Raw genomic sequence first — 22,420 nt, forward strand, 5'->3', positions numbered from 1 at the left:
ATTCAGAATGGTTCCCCTAGCAGTGGGAGGCAGTGGGAAGTTGAAGAGGTATTTTACAAGTTTACATGTTTATGTAAATTGGAAGCCAAATTTTGTGGTTAAGACATGTAGATGAGGATTTATGTCGGGAGCAGGAGGAGCAGGAGTAGAGTTGGGGAAGATGAGAAAGGGAGGGTACTTCTGAAGGGAGGGAATATTTCTGAAAAATGCTTCTGAGCCTTGCATGGAGGTCTTCGAATATCATTTTTGTGCTAAAATTGGGGGAGGGAGAAGTTGTAAAGCTTTGGGAATTTCTCAAGTTCAGGCACAAAGCCTATGACATCCTTGGAAATTCAACCCGGGTCCCTGATCCTGCAGATTGCAGGGGATGGAATCAGATATATGGTCCCTTGCCCGTTTCTGTCACCAGTCAGGAGAGTGACAGCTTTCTGGGGGGGCACCTGAAGTACCAGGAAGGAAGGCGGCTTATCAAACTTCCTCTATTTAGTAATTAAGCACACTCACATGTGAAAACTATAAACCCCACTTCCTGCCAGACATCAGGCTTCTGAGGAGTTGGGAGGGGACAGAAGGAGGTGACTAGGATGTTAGAAGACCACCCTTAGGACATCGACAAGCCAAACTCAAGCCAGCAGACTACATCTTATTTGTCATAAGGAAGCACCCCCTGGGTATCCAGATTTATTGTTTTGTTAGAGATGTTCGAAGGGACACTTTAGAGAACAAGAATCCATTTGTAAAGAAAACACGTTTGTGGGAACTTTTTTTTATAAAAAGCATTTGGGGAATAAGAAATTAAAATGTATTTTTTTTTCCCCTAGCTTTGTAAGATTCCTTACAAAGCACATTTGATGCTGAAATGGAGCTTGGCAGGGCATTGTTGTAGTCATAAAATATTTTACTGTTTTAAATAATAAAATTCAATTTAAATGTTAAACTTCTCCATATGTTATCATTCCTTTACAAACTCCTAGGCAGAAACATCAGGTTTTTAGCTTCAAACCATTAAATGTTATTTTAATTAAAAATATGCTAACCAAAAAAAAAGTTGAAATGCATGCTCTCAATAAAAGCACCACTAGTATTCTGTCATTAGCATGGAAAGAGCTTGCATTTGATTCCTTTATGGAAGGAATGTGCCCCAGACTTTTACCTTGAAAATGTAGACACACACAAACCACCCCACTGTGGTTCAAAGTTCAAAGACAGAAGCCAAAATCACAAGGCATTAGGATGGAAGAGAATTACTTTCACATTCTTATCTGATTTGGGGGCTCCCAAGATACCACAATTCTTATGTATTCTAGGTAGAAAAGAGCATACCCTATAGCTTCTAATTCTGCTAAGGATGCAGAACTGAGTTTCCTCCCAGCCCGAGACCGCTAATTCCAAGGACTCGTTTCCTTTGTGAGTAGGTGGGAGTCAGAGCTGATGGGATTTCAGAATTGTCTGCATTCAAGTAATTCCTGTGTCTGAGAAGAAATACTGAATGCTTCCCCCACAGTTTGGCACGCCGTCGAGAGCACCCTGCCTGGCTCATTTTCCTCTCTGGTGAGCATGTTTTTGGGAGACAGCTCTTCCCTCAGCTAAGTTCTGAGCCTCACAAGTTGGAGGCCAGACCTGAGACTCTCTCCAGAGGTCTGCCAGACCAGATAGCACAAGTAAGTTGGCTCTTTCCCCAGGGGGTGATAAAAGGGGAATATTTTTTTCTAGCATTCTAGTATTTTACCAATGTGGGACCAAATGGTAGAAAATAGTTATCATTGGTGTGTATACACAATCAAATAAAAATCATAAATCTGTTCTAGGGCACATTCCTCACCAGGACCTTGACTCTTTTGGCTGAGTCTGTGAGGGCCCCTAGGGCTTCTGTTCAGAAGTGGCCTTCATGCCGGGTCACTCTGTCCAGATTCTTAGAGAAGGAACCACAGCCCAGCCTAAAGTCGATGTTTTTGAGGGAAAAGAAAATCCCCATCTAGGGATTTAACCTTTATCAGTCCTCTACTCTGGTCCCCAGTGGTCCCCACGCTGGACTATACAGAGGGATGAGACAGGGGCTTTGGAGGGGAAAGAACTGCAGCCCACCGAGCACCTCTGCCTGGTGGGAGACACGAGATGGACTGGTCTAGCAGTTGTTCAGAGTGAAGCCACACACCCTTCATGCCTTCCTCGTTCCAGATCCTACAACCTAAGACTCTTTGTTCTTCATTCTGAGCACCAACCAGTGAGCACTAAGATAGAAACCATCTCACTTCATAGTAAGACCTACCAATGGTAGAGGAATGAGAGATGGTCGAGGGTGGAGGGAGTTGGGGGAGAGAAGTCCTGGGTATAAAATTCTTTTTATGCCTACCACATTCTGGAAAATAATAGTGATGACAAGAACAATATCAATAATAGCAGTAGTAGTAATAGTTATAAATGTACCAGTAGTAGTAGCTGTCCTTTACCGCTCTGGGCCCCTTCAGGTACACTAGTTCCATTAATTCTCACACTAATAAGATGTATGTACTGAGGCTCAGAATGCTTAAGAAGCCATTCGGAGATAAAGCCACGTGGGGTTTCTCTTCATTTATTAGAATATGGCTTCTTAAAGCATTAAATTGATAAATGGTTAATTAAAACTCTTCATAGATACTCTCCATGGGGGTAGAGTGGGCTGACCCTCTTTAAGAGTAAGAGCCCAACTAAACTCACAGCCCCAGCAGGGTAACCACCAAGGTTAGGCCTGGCAGATCCAAAGCCCACTGAGCATCATGGGGTACAAAAAGTTGACAATTTTTATGAGGTAGGAACCCACAAACAGGACCCAGAGTTAAAGGGCAAGAGTTGGTATCTCAAGTCATTTCTATGTAGGACACTATGCAATCAGTGGGGGCCTCTAGAGACATAACAAACAATACCAAGAGCTTCACTAAGAATGAGAAACCCCCAAATGTGTGATCAGGTTTCATAAGGCAAGTCTTACTGGTAACAGTCCTGTTCTTTGTAAAGATATGCAAATTCAGTCTTCCTCTAGCAATGGCCCTACAAATTGGCAACCGTGCCTATAAAAGAAATTTCTCAACAAACTACTGGAAACGACTGGATGGCTCAGCCAAACCAGGAAGACTTGGAAGAAGTAAAACTCCAGGAACTTCCCAGTCATAGTCCTCACTTTCCTGAACTGAGATCCATCTACGCAGGTTTTAAATTCCTAATCAACTAACACTCTCCCCTCCCTCCACCTCTCTGGTTCTTTTCAATGCAATAACTGGCACAAAGAATCCTTTAGTTTCCTTAGCAACTGCTGGAAATTTACTTGGTTATCAAAATAAGCCGTTCCATTTTGGAGAGCCCGGCTGAGCCTGTGTGCAGCAATCTGCATGGTTTAAACTGATGGGCAATTTGGATTTCACTGCAGACAGAAGAAAATGCTATCCCTAAGCCCACCAATTCAACCATCAGAAATGCTTGTTTATTCAAGGCTTTCCCCCCTCTTTTCCATTAATGTGTAACATAAGTTCTTGTGGCTTTACTGCGAAAAGTTGCCACATTTGGTTTCTGTCCCACAGCACCCTGAAATGGTTACAGCCACTTTGCAAATATAGTGTAAATTGCAGTTTGATGTGACACTCGAAGACAGGATGAACATTTAAAATACTGGGCTTGTCGTAAATTTCACTTGTATAATTAAAGAATATATATATATATATATATGTTCTTTATATACATAATTACATATTATGTAATTATATATATATATATCTTTATATCTCTATCTATATAGATAGAGATATATATCTTCTTGAAATATTCAAAAATGCCCCAGGGTTTTTGAGGGGAAAATAGTCTGGATTTCTGAGATTCTAATAACTGACATGAAATGGTTTAGGATTTCAGTGAATGAGAAGAAGTCTACTTGTCTAGGTGTTATCATCCTGGTTCTTACAGATGAAGAAATGAAAGCCCAAAGAAGGAGTAATCGGCATATGTTAACAAAGCCAATAAATGTCAGGGCCAGGATTCAAACCCTCAACAGTCTGGCTCCAAGGCCCATTTATTTTCTTTCCATCAGGTCACATACCCTCTCCCATCTCTGTAGACGGGGCTCTAATCTTAATTCTGGAATCAGCTCTCTTCTCTGATACCCTCAGTAGGGACAGGAAATATGTACTCGTATCAGTGTTAAAGACTTTTCCCCTTGAGAAATGGCTAAGGAAGTAGATTTTTAACATTACAATTAAAAACATAAACTGTAGACACTGGTTTGACCAGGGCAGAAGAAATTAAGAACCATGTGGTCTCACATAAACTGTAGGAAGCTTTGTCCTCTGTTTTTCCAGACTGATGTATTTTTTTGTCACAGTAATTGCTTTTGATGCTGACCACTTTCTAGCACTGCACTGCATTGTAGGGGTTTGTAAACAGGATTTCCATTTGCATTAGTAATGACAGATAATCCCTTTAAGCAAAAATACTCCAATCAAAGTAAACCAATAAGCTGGTGCAATTTTATTTTGTCTCTTATCTGCACCTCCTGCTCCTTGGGTAAAACAAAACAAAACCTAAAAAAGCCACAAACTAATTTCATTAGAATGGGAGATTTCAGATAGATCCAACTCCTGCTTAGAGAATGTTTGATAGAGATCACGGAGGAAAGAAAATACATTTTGCTAAATGAGACCTTTTCCCAAAGCCTGGAGGGTTAAACATATCTTAAAACTGTATTTGTACATGCTGATCTAAAGACTGTCCACATTTATGGTATTCATGTATGGCATGTGACACTCTAAACTGACAAGGGAATCACAAACCGATAGCCAGGACCACGGACAGGGCTGACCTGGAAAAAGGTTCTGGAGACCCATCTGGCTAGTCTGATAATTCCATTACCAATTTCATATGCAGGACTTGTGAATTAGAACTAGACCTTGGACATAGTTTAGCTCAATAGCATCCTTTTAGGGAGAAGGAAAATGAAGCTCAGAAAGTCTTTCGAGGGACTTGCTGAAGGCCAACTCAAGTGGCAGCAGCTGGGCTTGAACTCAGGGTTCTTGACTGCTAACCCAGAGCTCTTCCCATGGCCCCATCCATGCTCCCTCCATGTTCTATGAAAGGGCAAAGAAAGTATAACTTATTCAGTGTTTCAATTCTTAAAATATCTGTAAAAGAGAAGACTGGATTTGCCCCCAGGGAAAGTAGGTAGGAGTTCTGGTTTTGCTCCACAGAAATGCTCCCACTCTTACTTTCCTTAAAACAAAAACAGGTCAAGAATTGGTTTTGCTGGAACATACAGAGAATATTAGCATAGCCCTTGCACAAGATGACATGCGAATTCATGAAGTGTTCCATATTTAAAAAAAAAAAAAAAAGTTGATTTTGGCCTTCAGGATCATTCGCAGGTTCAGAGTAGCTACTTGAGCCAAGCCTATGGTACCCTGTTAACCAAACTGACTCCTGGAAGGCAAATCCTTAAAGGGACAGGGAAGCTCAGAAGCTAAGACCCTAAAGTGAACTAAGACGAGATATAAGCAGTCAAGGTTGGAGGCAGATATGACCACTGTGCTGACAGGTTAACACCTGGGAGATAAAACAGGGCACACCAGGTACAGGAGAGGGAGGCCCACACCTGCCCAGAATGACAATGAGACTGGCTTATTAGCGCAGCCATCTTTCCTACTACCGTTTCTGTAAGTCTCTGCCACTCTTGGCAGACAGTGAAAGAATCTGTCAGTGGCATGTTAAACCTTTAAGAAATTCAAAACATGGGTCTACCAATGTCCCATTTAAGGATGTCAAACTCCAAATGTCACCACCACTTCCACTGTTGATGGAAAAATATTTATGTCTCATTGTACAATGGGATTTTTCACCTGTATCTCCTTCAGAGTCTTGTAACCATTGGGTGAGTCAGGGAGGACAATTTTGGGAGACAGCAAGAGCTCTGGAGTCATTCGCACCTGTGCTCCTATGCCAAGCTCCATTACTTGCTGGCTATGCGGCTCTGGTCAAGTCAATTAATGTACCGCTTAGGTTTTGCATCTAAAGTGGGTGTAAATAATTACACTTACCTCACAGGATCTCTGAGAGGATTAAATGTGAAAAGCTCTTGACAAAAAGCTTTGAACCAAACAAACCATATAAGCACTAATGATTAATGTTATTGCAGATGAGGAAACTGGTGGCCAGAAAAATTAGGTGACTTGCTTAAGGTCACATGGTTGGTAAATACTAGAATCCCTCAACTGGTGTTTCCATTACACCACAAAGGTCCAAGACCAAGGGTATTTCAATGATAACATACCGTCTACCCACTTAACCACACCCCTGCTCTGGAGATGCCCGTTCACCCCCAAGAGGTTGCTCCAAAAGGGCTCATCTTGATCCCACACCACCAAAGCCAGCCACCCCAGCAGTGTGAAAGCCCACAATGCTTCCCTCCAGGCATGAGATGGAATACTGCAGAGCACCATGACTGCTGCCCAAGCCCCGCTATGAGCTCACAGTGACAAGGAACTGAGATGAAGACACAGGCAGACGGGCAGCCGGCGTGGAGTGCAGAGAGGTGGAGGGGGAGCCAGAGCACGGAGCTGTGAGTCAGGCACGTGACGCATGGAATGAAGACCTCTTCGGTTCAAAGGCAGACACAGAGGACTCACGACACGGACAACACAGCAACCCTACCTTCTGAGGCTCCTTTGCCTTTCCTGTCAGGGATCTCTAACCCAGTGCCCCCTGATGGATACAGGGAGACGTCCGTTGGCACAGGCCAACTGCTGGCTGTGTCCTCCGTGATCTCATACATCTGCCCCTCCATCGGCTGCAGGTGCCAGTTTAGGCCAAACAGGTGCATGGCTGTGGTGAGCAATGAGAAAAGTCATCTTTTTCTGCTGGAGGTGGAAACGGAACTCCCAAGCCACAGGGGAGGGCAGGTGGGGTAGGGAACGCAGGAAAACAGTTCAGCTCAGTTCAACAAGCCCTGAAGAGGGTTCCTGCATGCCAAGCCCTACATGGGGGCCTGGGACATGGAGATTCTCAGGGCCCAGACTGTGCCCTTGAGGGCTCACACTCTGGAGGAACTGGGGGAGGAACAGTGATGGGGGGAGGTGCATGAAGTCTTGTCCTTCCGCTTCAAAAGAAAAATAATCTGGGGGAAAGTTTGCAACTTGAATCACAAAGGATTAATTTCACTAATATAAAAACCATGCCTACAAATAATAACCAAAATCCAACAGCTCAGTAAGCATATAATATGGACTATGAACAGAGAGTTTACAGAATAAGAAATAAAATTGGCTCTCAATCATATGAAAAGACCCTTGATATCACTCAAAATAGAAATGTAAGTTAAACTTTGAAATACTATTTTTCACATATGCTTTGGCAAAGTTAAAAAAAAAAGGTTAAAATTATACAGCATTGACAGAGAATAGGAAATAAGCACTCTCATTCTTTGCTGACGGGAGCATAAGTTGGTGCAAACCCTATGAAGGACAATTTGAAAAAAGCTACCGAATTTATACCCTTTACCCTGGGACTCAAAAGTTCCCAGGGTTTCTAGAAAATTCTAGAAATTTTCCTCCAGATATACTCACGTACATACTAAATGTACATACAAGGTTTTCACTCTAGCACTGTCTGTAGTAGCAAAATATTGGAAACCAGTCCACCAAAAAGGGGCTGAGAAGTTACCTTCATGAAATATTCTATGCAACCATTAAAAAAGTGTGTGTGGAAGCTCTTTGTATTTTTCTGAATAGTGTATCTGAATGCAGAAGAGTGTGTCTGAAATACTATCTTAGGGTTAAAAAAAATCCTATATATGTATAGAACACTTCTGAAGGAGATGAAAGACATTGGTTACAGAAGGTGCAGCCTATGACAGAAAGAGATGTTAAAAATCAGGGATAGGAGAGAAATCTGCTTTTCACTCTGTATCTATTGTACTTTTTTATTTTGTAGAATGTACATGTATTTCTGTTTTAAAAACTTTCTCTGGGGCGTCTGGGTGGCTCAGTCGGTTAAGTCTCTGCCTTCCGTTTGGGTCTTGATCCCAGGGTCCTGGAATCGAGCCCCATGCTTCTCCCCCTTTGTGCTGCTCCCCCTGCTTATACTCTCTCTGCCAAATAAATAAAAAAAATAACATCTTTTAAAAAACCCATTTTTCTAAGGTATCAACTGCTAAATAGGCTTGTGTAACAATCTAGAAAAGACCATAAGATGCTCAAGAATGGACTTGTCCCTTAACATACATGATGCTGGAAAGGCTAGGAATCTTGTTTACAAAAATGTCTGTAGTCTAGTGCATAATGTCTGCTTAAATCCTATCTTAGGACCAAGACTTGTCAATGATCCCTGTTTACCTCTTCCAGGAGGCCTGCCCTGATTCCTCATATACAGAATTAAGCAGTATCTTGTATACAATAACACTCCTTTCTTGTACGATGAATATTTTCTAGAAGCCCACTCTATACCAGGACCTATGGCTGACTCTGGAGATCCAGGACATAATCAGACAGCCCTTGCTTCCATGAGCTCACAGTCAAGTGGGGAAGATGGACAAAGAACCAAATCTACTCAGAAGGACTAGAAGGCCCAGAGGAGGGGGTGGCTGATCCACTAAGAGAGCCAGAGGAACCAGGAAAGGATGTATAGAGATCTGAAACCCATAGTCATTAGGTTTACTGAGGACCGACTGCATGCCTAGAAGTGCACTGGGAAATTTGTATAGCTCACATCTAATTCTTAAGGCAGCCCTGCCAGACCCAATGTGCAGATGTGCACATTAAGTCTCCGAAGGTTAATTAAGATGCTTACAAAACTATGCTTCACTGAGCGCCTGTCGCATGTCAGGCATTGAGCTGAGGGCAGTAAATGCACTATTTCCTTTGATTCTCACAAAAATCCTGAAGGGTGAGTAATAATAACCCCATTTTACAGATGAAGAAATTAAACACAACGACACTGATGAACACAGGGAGGGTTAAATGTCTCCATGTGGCAGAGTTTAGACTAGAACCTGCAGGTATCCAAACCCTATAATCAGACCCCTGCAGTCTTTCTGGCCTGAAGCCCAGGCTCCCCTGGCTGGCTTTACTGAGCAAGGCAGGCCGGTGCGATAAAGACAATACCTTCGGGCTGCCTAGGTGGCTCAGTGGGTTAAGCCTCTGCCTTTGGCTCAGGTCATGATCTCAGGGTTCTGCAATCGAGTCCTGCATCAGGCTCTCTGCTAGGAAGGGAGCCTGCTCCTTCCTCTCTTTCTCTACTTGTGATCTCTCTCTGTCAAATAAATAAAATCTTAAAAAAAAAAAAAAAAAAAAGACAACACCTTCCACACGTGCGGCCAAGGCTCGTAAGGAGGGCTCTGTGAGGAGGACCCAGACCTGGGTTGCTTGGTCTGCTTGTGGGAGGAGTAATTGCTGGGGGTCTTGAGGGACTTTATGGCCACCTCTAAGACACAAATAACCTTGTAAAGGAGACCAGAACAGCACATCCTTCTGACATGTAGTCCACACACGAGCCCGCCAGGGAACGCACACAAGCTCGACTCCCGTCTGGAGGGAGTGCTCTGTAACAGAGACAGAATCAGACCCTTCACTTTCTCTTTGCTCACTGCCAGGCGGGGGACAGTATGCTAGACCAGAGGGGACGAAACTGGTTTGGGATCCTGATGCCATTGCCTAGCTGCAACCAAGAAGTGGGGAGAAAACGCTTGCAAAGAATTAGTGTGTCGTATGAGATCATATATGGCAAAGCACTTTGTAAACTGTACATATGTGTGGGGACTGCTGTCTTTTCTAACCATTCTATTCAGACTGTTAATAATAATGATACAAGAGCAGCTGACATTTTTTGAGCATATGCTAGGTCCTGGGCACTAAATGAGGTGTTCTAGCCTGCTCTCGGCTATCTCTGTGTAGTTGTCAATAATAATAAAAGTTCACTTGTCTGAAAGAAATGAAAACTCTGCTCTTCCCAAGACTGAATTAGCTCCCATTTCTGCTTACCTTCTTACTGTTTTAATCTATATATTGGCAACTCCAAAGGTAATGGAGAAATTGTTTGAACGGAGGACAACTCGGATACGTGCAGCTAAATGAGCAGTGCTGCTTTCCCCATTAGAATCAATTATCTCATCTAACTGTGCAGAAGTGCTGTCTTGTTAAAGGTCATGAGAATTAAGTAATCCCAGAATGAATAGAACTCTCACAGCTTTGGGAAGAGAAACATTTTTATTGTCAAAGCTTTCTCTTATTTTTAACAAGATGCAAAACCAACTCCTTGCTTAAAAAAATACGCTGAGGGGGAAGAAAAGCCAGTGGAAAAAGTATTAGAGGTGAACATGATCACAGGATCTCGTGTCCTGGTGAAGTTAATTAGGGCAGGACAGCCCCTGGTTGCTTGCAGGGAGGTGCTGACCCAAAGCTTCCTCTCGGCCTTGCCCCGACTACCCAGAATCACAGGGGCCTCAGACAACTGTGAGGTTGGCCACACCCTCTGCTCCTTCTCACCACCTGGGAAAGCAAAGTTCTGGATCCAGCGCAAACCTGGGCTCTCTCGGAAGACTCAATCGTCCAGAAACAGTTTTGGAGGCTTGTAGGTAGGGAAGTAACCATGGGGCCACCAAGAATCAGCTTCCAAACGCAGGGTTAAAGGTAATATTTAGAGAGAGAAGCGGGATGATGTGGAGACAGAAATGTGACATTCAACTAGGAATTGTCATTTTACAGCCAAAACAGAAGAGACTCTTCCTCTCTGCTCTGTCTGAACTACAGTGGTGCTAGAGGGCCCTCGATTCCTTGACTGTACTGTGGGCTGGCTGGCAGACTCTGTAGTTCCAGGGTATGGCAGAGGGGAAGAGCGAAGGAACAATTTGCTTTGCTCCCCTCTTCCTAAAGGGCAGAACACACGCTCAGCCACAGACTGTCCAAGGAACACATAAGCTCAAGCAACCACTCTTCTTTTTTCCTTGAACACCGTCAAAACAGTAATAGCAAAACAGAACTCGGAATCATTTGCATGTGGATTGTGGACCCCATTTTCGGACAAACAGCCTTGAGCAAAGGAATGTGAGTGACTGGGTGACCCACCTCAAAATACGCACAGGCCCTAAATGACCACTGCACTACCTACAACAAGGCGCAGTTACCAGAGAAGGGAGAAAGCAGTTCCTCACCATACCACCTCACCCCCCTCCCCCTTTAAATGCAGCCCTCACCCACTGCCTCTTTGTAGGCAGCCTGTCCTGGGCTGTCCTGCCCCTGCGGGATTCAGTCAGCTTCTAGCTCCTTTATTCTGCTGCCGGTGAATCCTTTCACCACCAGCGCCACCACCGGCTTCCACCGGATCCTCGCCCCCACATTTGGGGCCCCCCATCCGATCGAGAGACACCCCATTTAGACACCGCTTGTACTACACGGCGAATGCCTTAAATTACCCAGTTTAATCCTCATGTAAAGACAGGCTGAGAAATCATTACTGGGGACTGTACATGGGGAAAGTGGAATAACATTAAAGCTACAGTGACATGCTCTGATTTCCTCTGAGAGGTAAAGTAAGTTACCCAACACCACCAGTCACCTCTTCCTGCCCAGCAAGACATAAGTGATGGCCGGGAAAGTGCAAGCTCCATCCTGACATTTTTAAGAAAAAATGCCCAATAGGTGTTCAGACACGGAAGCCACCCCCCACCCCCAGCACCCAGCCAGCAGGAGGCGATTAACAAAGTCATTAGGCAGGAGTCACGGATATGAGCACAGCAGCTAGTATACATCTGAGACTAGTTTCAAAGTCAGGAGCCTGTGCTCCCAACTGAAGTTTCCTCTTTTCCACTGTTTTACTTTAAATATAAGATAAAATATGGGCAACATAGAACCGCCAGCAAAACACCAAACCAAATTAAAACAAAAAACAAAACTAAAAGCTGCCACCACCACCACAACAAAAAAACCACCTCAAAAATGGCTGAAATTGGGGCACCTGGGTGGCTCAGTGGGTTAAGCCTCTGCCTTCGGCTCAGGTCATGGTCCCAGGGGCCTGGGATCGAGTCCCGCATGGGGCTCTCTGCTCAGCAGGGAGCCTGCTTCTCCTCATCTCTCTCTCTCTGTCTGTCTCTCTGCCTATTTGTGATCTCTCTCTCTGTCAAAAAAATAAATAAAATCTTTAAAAAAAAATGGCTGAAATTAATGTCTGGGGGGACCACTGGTGATAATAACTATTTCTTAGCCCCCAGCTACCTGAATAGAAGGCATGCCATCTCCATGATTTGAAGTGAACAGCCATGGATCCAAAAAATGCTAAGTACGAATGGCTTTTGCCAGCCTGCTCCAGGGGTGAACCAGACCAGTGGTTCAGACAAACAGAAGTTGTAATGGTCATTTTCCCTGTTTCCTGAGGAACCGACAGTAACCACTCACCACCAATGCATTTCCCGGGATTATCTAAACTACACTTTGTGGCTTGTATTTATAATTGTTTGTGCAAAACTCTCAAGTATGCTGAAAGTGACCTAAATAAGAAAGCTGATACTGGTTTCCCTTTAAATTACTTTGTAATTCCACGAAAAGGTGAAAAGATGCTAAAGAGTTCAGAAGAAGGCTGTGGAAAGGTAGCGGGTTCACAGGATCACCCACACTGAAATGTTAATGATTTCTGAAAGCCAACAGATAGGGTGGGGGAAGTTTCTTATTCCCTCAGCTCTGGTCAATCTGATCCCGGGGTTGACATTTTCCAGTCGCCTTTTCCTGCCCAGCAAGACATAAGCGATGGCTGAGAAAGTGCAAGCTCCATCCTGACATTTTTAAGACAAATGCTCGATAGATGTTCAGACAGGGAAGCTGCCTCCCGCCCCCCTGCCCCAACACCCAGCCAGCAGGAGGCAATTAACAAAGTCATTATGCAGGAGTTGCCAACGTAAGTACAGCAGAGTTCCCCTGTCGCGGTGCACGCTTCCCTTCCTTCCAAAAATCTAATGCACGAACCCACTTGCATCAGTAAATTAGCAGCTCCTGGTAGTGTCTGGAGAGGGTTATAAACCACAAGGAACTGTTGATTCAACTGGAGTTTCTGGTTTCAAAAGGCAGTAGGAACTGACCCAGTGATGTGGCTTCCACTTTTCTGTTTTAGATTAGTGTTCAGTACTTTTTTGTCTTTGTTTTTTTTAAATTAATAATGTCATTTCTGTAAAATCTAAGTCATTGGCGTTCTTTGACGATGGTCCTCTAATGGGGAAAACAAAAACCAGATAAGAACTGCAGCAATAAGGGGGCAGAGTTTCATTCTCCAGGTCCCAGACCTCATTTTGCTACAGAGCCAAAACATGCACAAGTTCCAAACCCAGAGGTTCAAAACACGGGGCTGCACACTGCTAGGCAAGAGCTGAAAATCTGGAAGCAACCTAGATGTGTGAAAATAGAACGACTTAGCTGAATTATACTATAGGTACCAGTTGGAATGCAATGCAATCATTATACAAAAACGACTATGACCACCAGCAGTGAGGGCAAATGCTGGTGATAGAATGTGAAGAAAAAGGAGGCAGGACTTTTTGCTGACTACATCTCTGCATAACCAGATATGCATATAAGCAATCTGGAGAGACATATGTTAAAATGACATCAGACTTTGAATTGTAATGGTAGGATTATGGACAAATTTTCTTCCCTCGCTTCCAAACTCACTTTAATGCTGTCTTTGTTTTTTTTTTTTTTTTTTTTTTTTTTAAGATTTTATTTATTTATTTGACAGAGAGAGATCACAGGTAGGTAGAGAGGCTGGCAGAGAGAGAGGAGGAAGCAGGCTTCCCGCCGAGCAGAGAGCCCCATGTGGGACTCGATCCCAGGACCCTGAGATCATGACCCGAGCCAAAGGCAGCGGCTTAACCCACTGAGCCACCCAGGCGCCCCAATGCTGTCTTATCTTAAAGGGAAATTCTACAATGCAGTCTCAGGAGGAACAGGTAGAAAGGAAGGGTGACAACCCGGGGAGGAGATCCTCCTTTTGAGGACATGCCATGTGTCAGACACTTAAGTAAGGGGAATTATATATGTTATTTCATCCAATCCTGATATAAACCCTGAGAAATTACTATTATTCTCACCTTCTGATGACAAAACTGGAGGCTCAGAGAGGCTGCAAGACTTGGCCAAAGACACTTTCCAGATGGGAAGTGATAAAATATGTGAACCCAGATCTGATTGATGCTAAAGTCCAGGCTCTCCTCTTGATACAACCGCACTGCTAGTGAGTTACAATGCCTGCAGCTAAGTTACAATTAAACATAATTCAAGGCAAAGCCCCTGCTGACAGCATAGCCAGGTTTGCTTGTCTGAGACAGTTTGTAAAAAGGGGTTCTTCTCAGGGACAAAGCCTGGGGCCCCTGTCCTTCCACATCCTGACTACCGGAGGCACGGCTGACGCCCTACAGTCAAAGCTGCGTACATGCTGGTCCAAGTTTGGGTCTCTTCAGAGCACTCACAGCTGGGTCGTTTACTGGTTTCATGACTTTGCACAAATTATTTCACCTCTCTGGGTCTCTGTTTCCTCCTCAGCTACACGAAGCTAGTAGGATCTGTCTCAAAGGATTAAGTGAAATAATGCATGTATTTTGCCAGGCACACAGTAGGAGCTCAATAAATGGCATCGGTCATCACCTTTTTCATTTTGCTACACTGATTTTCCTAACTGCTGTATCTGCGGGGAGATCTGTTGAAGCCAGCCGCTGTACCACATTTTTCTTCTTTCTGTATATTCCTTCTATTGCCCTTTCCATGCCCACCACGAATTTCTTTACACCGAGGGCCCTTTGCTCTCATGCTTCCATTAGCTGACAGACTTTGGCCACAGGAACCAGAGATATTTGTCCAGTGGATAAAACAGTTTTTAAAAGCAGAGTCGCTATAAAGAAACCTGACAGGATCCCACTGGTGACTACGTGGGACTAATTTTAAATCAAGTAAATATATTGCTTTTCTTCCTGTCTCTGGATCCACCTGACTGCAACAATCAGGGTTACTGTCTCTCCCCCCAAATTAAGTGTTTTCCGGAGAATGGACTCCGGTGCAGTTAAACATTTTTCTGCACCATGCAGTGCTGAGGGAAAGGGCTTGCTGGCCGCTGCTCAATATTTCTGTAAACCAAAGGGGGGGTGGGTAAGAGGTTCAAGCACAGCCGGCCTCAGAAGAGGGAGACAGGCACTCCCACTGTCAACGCAGAGAAACAGTGACATAACCGGAGGGCCCTAGAAACCGTTAACACGGCAAGTCATGGGGGAACCAGAGCTGGAATCTTATTTGTACCGAATAAACTTGCAGTAAGAGTAAGAAAGCTGTCTTTCCTGGGCACCTTTCAGCCCACAGGCTCTACTAAGACCTCTTCTCTACATAACTGATTTAGGGGCAGGTCACCTCCACTGACCCTCGGACTCCCTCTGCCCGGTTACCCAGCCTCTCCCTACCCTCCTCCCAGGTGCAGTGGGGAGGAGCAGCAGCTTTGCCGCCAGACGGCCCTGTGCTCTTTCTCTGGTTCTTGTCTTCTCGGTGATGGGACTTGGCTGATGGTGAATTAACTCTTCTGGGCCCCCCTTTCCTCATCTTTCAGATGGTGGCAATAATACTGAGCTCCAGGAGTTGGGAAGACAGTGTATGAGATTATGGTGCTTGGTATTTTCTCAAACAGACGAACCTCTTTGTTCCCATCGTTTTCATCGCCATCATCATCATCGTCACTGTAACTATATAGTGAGGTTTGCCCTGCAAAAGGGACATAAGGGTATTTCTCGAGGGAGCTGAGAAGTCGAGTTTTTGCTCCAGTGTTGGGGGGTGTTGCAAAGATGGGAGTTACAGTCACAGGGATCTGCGCCCCACTCGCTGCACAGAGAAGACCCAGACTTGACTTGAGCATCTGGGCAGAGCCTGGGACTGCGCTGAGCCCAACTCTCCGGCTTCCAGGTTCAGAGTTCTTCCCACTAAATGCAGAAAAGCCGTGCTCAAGGCCTGCTCTTCCATCAGGCGCTGCACTCCCAGATTAACAGGGTTGTTTCCTCGAGCCTGAAGTAAAGGGAGCGAGCCAGTGGGACAGGTTACGTCAGGCCACCACGAGGCCTTCCCTCCAGGGCAAGGATTATTCCTTTCCTTTCTGCCCCTCAGCACCAGGCGCATGGGAGTGAACACAAGAGGGAGAAAAGGAAGCAGGCAGACACCATTAGGATTATCATTAAAACACTAACCCAGTATTAAAATCGTACCATGTGCATGGCATAATGCTGGAAGATTGACATTTGTTGAATCATTTAATCTCCCAAACTTTTTAAGAAAGATATTACTACTAACTTCATTTTATGGATTAGGCACCTCAAAGCACAGTGACAAAGTAGACACCACTCTCATCTTGTATCTCCGGAATTATCATGATCATACCAGTCATCATGGCAGCATCAAGAACCCAAACCAAAAAAAAAAAAAAAACAAAAACAAAAAAAAAAAAACCCCAAACCAAATCCTGAGTTCTTCTCAGACTACTGTCAGGAGAGCATGGGCCAGGTTTCCCGTTAGCCCCGATCAGAATAAACACAGAGTTTTTGATCAAATCCCTGCCAACAGAGGGAATGGCCAAGGAGGTGCTGGAACCCAGGAAAACACCCACCCGCGTGGCCCATCAGGCCTCACTGATGATCCAGGGATGGAAGACACCGTGGGCACCGCCGGCCTCTTCAAACTGCTCTGCTGGGGTGAGCAGTTGGCCCTGTCCTAGCAGAACAGCACCAGACTTGGGGAAGTGCCTGCCATTCCCAAGAAGGGGTAAAGGCTGGCGGAAAGCGGCACTTGCACCTGAGGGCATATCAACACTATTCACAGCCATCTAAAGCCCCTCTGTATGAAGGTGACTCCAGTTAGCAAAGGACTCACTTCTCATGCAGAAGCCATCCCACTCCCTCCTTCTCATAGCCAACTGTCCCAGGAGGAAAACATGGGTTTGGCTGATGCTAGAAGCAATGGGAGGTGGAAAGTCCCGGCTCCAGGCTCCATTTCCATTGCTAGTAGGATTTAGTGTGACAGGACTCTGCAGAGCAACCTGCCCACTCTCCCATTCCTAATCTCCTCTGGCATACCAACTGTGTGAACTGATTTTCTTTTCCCTAGGATCAAAGTCAATTAGAAGGTGGTCCCCACTGTACCTCTAAATGGAGTTTTAATTTGTGTATATACTATTAGGATAGGTCGTTTCCCCCTGGATCATTCACTTCAGTAAGAGAAATGAGGGTGGACAGTTTAACGTGGAGCCTGCCACCCGGATTTGTACCTTGGGATAATACTTCTTTATAATGAGGAGCATTTTGCAAGACTATTTTAAAATCTCACAAAATAGAATGTGTGGTGTCCATCTTTGACTCCCCAGAGTGCCTCAGTCTCCTGCCCCACAGCTAGGCGTTTTCTGGCTCTTTGGCCACTAAATGTGGTGGCCACATCACATTCTCCTACTTCCCTGTCCCTGCATGCACACAGCAAGGCACTCAATACATCTGAGCTCCCTCTTTCCCTCTCTGACAGACACAGACCTCTGGTTTGGCTCAGGCCTTCCATCAGGAAGGTTAAGACATCACAATGTTCTGGGCGCCAGGGTGATGGTGTTGGCCAAGTGAACAAGAGCCACTGTCATTCTCTGAAGGCAATTCTGTGCCAAGCACCACACCAAGTGCTCCATAAACACACTCTCGTTCAATCCGCGCAAAGATCCCCAAGGAAGGTAGAGTTATTACCCTTGTCTGCAAGACGAAAAGAGGTTCCATAACTTGCCCCAGATCACACAGTGAATAAGAGGTGGAGAATAACCTCCGACAGGAGTCCAATCCAGAGTGCCCGGACTCTGTCCCTAACCTCTTTGCACGTGTGCTGCTTTTCCAATGAGCTGTGCAACTGCGGAGATGACAAAAATGGGCGGAAAAGGGCAAATCTCTTTAGATGGACCAGTCTTACTGCTCCAATTTTGCTGGCACTATTTTCCTGAGGATGGAAACTTGAGGTAGTATCTCCTCGAAACAGACACAATTTTCCAAGAGCATATTATGTGTTTGTTGAGCACGGTATCTGACATTCCTCACTCCTCTCCGCTCAGGAGACTGGGTCTGTGTGAGTTCTCCTATCCCTGGATACACACCTGGAACACACCAGACTCCAGGCTTTTGCTGGTGCAATGACTCTGAGTGGAAACGGCCACTGCCCTCACTATTTAAAAAAAAACTTTCTCTCATCCTTCAAGGCCCACTTTAAATGTCACCTTCTATGTGGATTTTCACCATTATCCTGAGCCAAAGATGACCTCTGCTCTCTCTTCCCCAGCCTGAAGCCCTTACCATGATTGCAGGACCTCTCCCATGCACACTGCCCTGACAGTGTGTGTTCACGTGCTACCTGTCCCTGGCCAGCTCTGTGGTCCACCTGTGCCTCCCAGCTCTGGCCCCCTGTTAGTTGTGCACCAGCTGGTAAGTCACTTAACCACTCTGGTCTGCAGTGTTTTCAACTGCAGAAATGGAAATAATACATATCCATCTTCTGGGCTCTTGTAAGAATTTGATGAATGTTCTTAATGGATTAGAAAGGGCACCAGAAGTACAAGGCATTCCAATCACAATGCTTAAAAGTTAATGAAAGAACACTGAACGTTTAAAACATGGACTAATGCAAAGATGTGTCTGTGAAACACCTGGCACAGCCCCAGACCTACACAGTCAGGGGCATGAGCAGTGCTATGCAATGGACTTCATGTGCTACACAAAGTTAGAGGTCAGCAAGTTGCAAAACAGAGTTTCCAGTTTCTGAAAACTGTCAAAAAATGCGCCTTCTCCTAAAGTTCTCATTGAATCTCTGCCATCTTCCACCCCATCTCCCCTCAAATGCCCGTTCCACGTGCATGTTCAGGTGAAGTAATGGGCATTCCCACATACCAGAGATGTACACAGGAGCCCCACAACTAGGTCTTGCCATAGAGTTCCACAGGGTCCCAGCTGCTAACTCTTAGGACAACGGGAAGAAATGGAGGCCACATTTATTAATGACACTGGCCTTTTTTCTCCTTCCCCACTGGAGACTGTGAACAAAATCTAACTCCAAGCTGGAAAGGACGAGAAAGCTAGCTGCCTGCCATCCACCAGCAGGAAGGGCTTCCTGCACAATGAAATGTAACATCAGTGATAATTGACTCATGCCAGACAAAGCCTGGAGCACAGCGGGATCATATAACACAAAAGGCTGGGGCTCCGGGAGCGATGCATACTGAGGTACCCTGATTTCACCTGGGCCCCTGGTCTCTCTGGTCCTGAAGCATGTTGGTCCAAGTCACAGAGACACTCAGTGCCACGGGTACATGGCAATCCTGGCGCAGGGCAGGGCATAGGACATTACTTCTTCTTCTGTAAGAAAGTAGGTTCGCTTCTCTGTTCAGTACGGTGCTCTCCGCCTCCCCTCAGCAGTTCTGATCAGGTCCACCATCCCAGCCCCACCCCAGCTGCAGGAACCCAAGAGTACATTGGGAAGATGGCGGGCTCTGGGCGCAAACCCTGGCTCCTTCTCTCACCAGTGACATGGCTTTGTACAAATGACTTAAACCCACTTGGGCATCCATTTCTCGTCTATAAAATGGAAATAAAAACAGGATGGTACCTCGTGCATGGTTGGCACTTGACAAATATGTGTTGGGTAAGTAAGGCTGTTGAGAAGATCCAGTGGGAAAATGCATGTACCACTCAGAACGTGCCTGGCACACAGGACAAGTACATGGGGTTAGGCTGCGGGAGGAGAGCTGTGAGCATGGGCAGAAGATAGCCACCGCCAGCGTGGCAGAGGCCCCGTTTTTTGCTCTGAGCCACAGGTGTGCAGCACAGTGGTAGAGGAGGACGGGGGGTCGGGTTCTGAGAGGCAGTATGGTCTACAGAAGGAATATAGGATTTGGAACTGGAAATATCTGGCTTCTAGGCCCAGTTCTCTCACCCATCTTTGCAGCTAGACAAGCTTTTTACTGGCAGCCAGCCTCATTTTCCACATCTAGGCTTGCTGGACAAGGAAATGCAGTTAGGAATTCCGTGCGGCATGCAGACTGTTGGACCGTGCTGGATCCGTGTGCTGGACAGCCTCATGGGAAGGTTACCATGTAGTGGCCTCGTGCAGCCTCTCTTCTAAGTGGGAAGGCAGCTGGTGTCCTATCATCAGTGGTTTCTGGGCTTCCACACTCAGGAGCCGTGGGTGAAGCTGAGACCGAGGCCGGCAGGTGGGTCAAATGCTCTAATGGACATCTTAATACAGAGTCTTCAGATGCGGGGGGCCCAAATAGACCACACTTCCATCTCCCATCCTCTGCCTTTGTGGAGGCTGTTCCAGCTTCTAGAAAGCCATTCATAGCTTCCCTTTCAATATCTTACTTGATTTACAAGGCTCAATGCCTTGGGGAAATTTTATCTGATCTTCTTGCGTAGAATGAATTGCTCTTTCCTTCGGGTTCCCACAGGGACCAGGCTCAAACTCCAGTAACATGCTTTTATCATCTGTCTAAGACTGCCATCAGCTCCTTACATATCTGGCTCTCCATGAAACTCAGGATGACTCCAAGCAGTGATGTCAGCTTATCTGGCTTTATCTGTCCCTCACAGCCCGGGACACAACCTGGCAGACAGGCTCCGTGAACACTCTCCACCGTCTCAAACCTGAGCTCAGGGAAGTGCTTTCTTCTTCATCTCAGATTACCTGAAATCCCTGCCACCACGGATGGCCCTTGGTGGCTGAATGTGAGAGGGTTTAAGACCTCTGGGTGCTCCGGCTGCCCAGGAGGGTGAGAATGGCATTACTGAACACCTACTATGGGCCACCCACGGTCTGGACCCTCTGCAGAGGGCTTCTCACTTAATGCTCAAAGCACTGCTTAGATATTAATGGATTTTTTTTTTCCTTTTACCAAGGAGAAAAATCGAGATTCAGAGGGGTTAAAAAACTTGTGTGGGCCACGGCTGGCACGCAGGCCTCCCTCTGTCCAGAGTCTGTGCTCTTGCTACTGATGGTATTGCTGTCTTTAAAGGATGAAGCCGTTTAGCTGTGATTTTGTTGTTTTACTGATAGGAGGAAGAAAAAATGCTGTGCTGCTTACAACCATCTCTCCTCGCCTCCTGCCCTCCTCCCTCTTCCCTGTAATGAAGAGCTGCTTCTTGGCTTCCCCACAGGGAACCTGGGCCTGCAGCCCTAAGCACAGCCCCGACCGTACCCTCCTCCTCTCGACAAGCCCTATATTTATGACAGTGCAAGAATAGTCACCGGGGAGACTCTGCACACTTTCTCTGGGCACCTAAGTACAATTACATTATGCTATTTCACAGCAATTAGTCTAGAATAAAGACAAGGATGTGAGGGGGACAAACCCTTTCCAAGGATGCTACAAATCTGTAACTCTTATAAGATGGACTCCTTGCCCATGATCCCGGGGTTGAAGGTATAGACAGAGGACCCTGGATGCAGGGCAGGGGCCACTTCTGCCCACCAGGCCAGGGCTGAGAGCCCCGGGAGAGTGAGAGTTGTGCCATCTCTGCAGGAGCTGCTGTTGTTATGAAATAGGATTATGCTAGTCAACTCAGTTCTTTTCTGAGACAACATTTCCCAACTCGGGACTGCCTGGCCCTAAAGTCCAACACATCTTTTTTGTCGGGGTGAAGGGAAGAAGATCTCACTAACCGGGAAGAACCTGGTACCTGACTGGTCAACAGCATCCTTCCAATAGCCAGCCTCCTGTCGCTATCCCCAGGGAGGAAGCCAGGAACAGATGAGGGCCAGGGCCAGGTGTGCACCCCACACGGACTCCGGTGCTCCCTGCTCAGCTTCCAGTAGCCATTTTCCACCTCACAAGCTCTCCCTGCCTCTAGGCCTTCCCTCACTGTTCCTTGCATAAATATATGCCCCTAGGCTTATCTTTTTCTTTCCTTCCACTCCAAGCCTTGTAACAGTGGTTAGGCTCTGACCCGGACACCTTCCCCCTGCTTTCTCTCCTTCAACAGACTTTTGCTGAACACATGCTACATCACATTGACCCTGTACAACAAATGGTGGCTGTAGCAGTGAGAAAAACAGAAATAGTTTCTGCCCTCATGAAGCTTATGATCTAACAGTGGGGCAGGCACAAACCGATCCATGACACAATGGTCAGCTGCGCTTGTGGGGAGCACCATGAGTGCTCTCAGCACATAACTGGGGTCTTGGCTCAGAAATTTGCTGAGGAGGGAACATGTAAGCTCAGCTCTTCAAAAGGAACTGACAGAAAGAAAGGGGATGGAAATCCCTCCAGAAATGAAGACTCTTGTAGCTTCTCTGCATCTCAGAACCACCTGTAACTTCCCTTACCCCATCCCCCAAACCAGTTTACCCAAGGTCAGGCACAAAGCCCTGCATGGAAACTATCCTTCTGAGCC

At 45.9% G+C, this 22,420-nt stretch overlaps 1 protein-coding gene and 1 non-coding gene across 2 annotated transcripts in view; one reads left to right on the forward strand and one right to left on the reverse strand.

The window, feature by feature from the left end:
- Positions 1–22,420, reverse strand: part of TENM4 (teneurin transmembrane protein 4) — a 376,128-nt gene that overhangs the window by 184,370 nt on the left and 169,338 nt on the right. Inside the window, exon 6 of the mRNA XM_059411810.1 lies at positions 6,667–6,837. Within this exon, the coding sequence (XP_059267793.1) occupies positions 6,667–6,837 (171 nt within the window). The remainder of the gene's footprint in view (positions 1–6,666; positions 6,838–22,420) is intronic.
- LOC132009466 (U6 spliceosomal RNA) lies at positions 5,233–5,340 on the forward strand. Its single transcript, XR_009401944.1, has one exon. It is a non-coding gene; the product is annotated as a U6 spliceosomal RNA (small nuclear RNA).

This window comes from Mustela nigripes, chromosome 1 (assembly GCF_022355385.1).
Source record: "Mustela nigripes isolate SB6536 chromosome 1, MUSNIG.SB6536, whole genome shotgun sequence".
In the NCBI taxonomy this organism is placed as follows: domain Eukaryota; kingdom Metazoa; phylum Chordata; class Mammalia; order Carnivora; family Mustelidae; genus Mustela; species Mustela nigripes.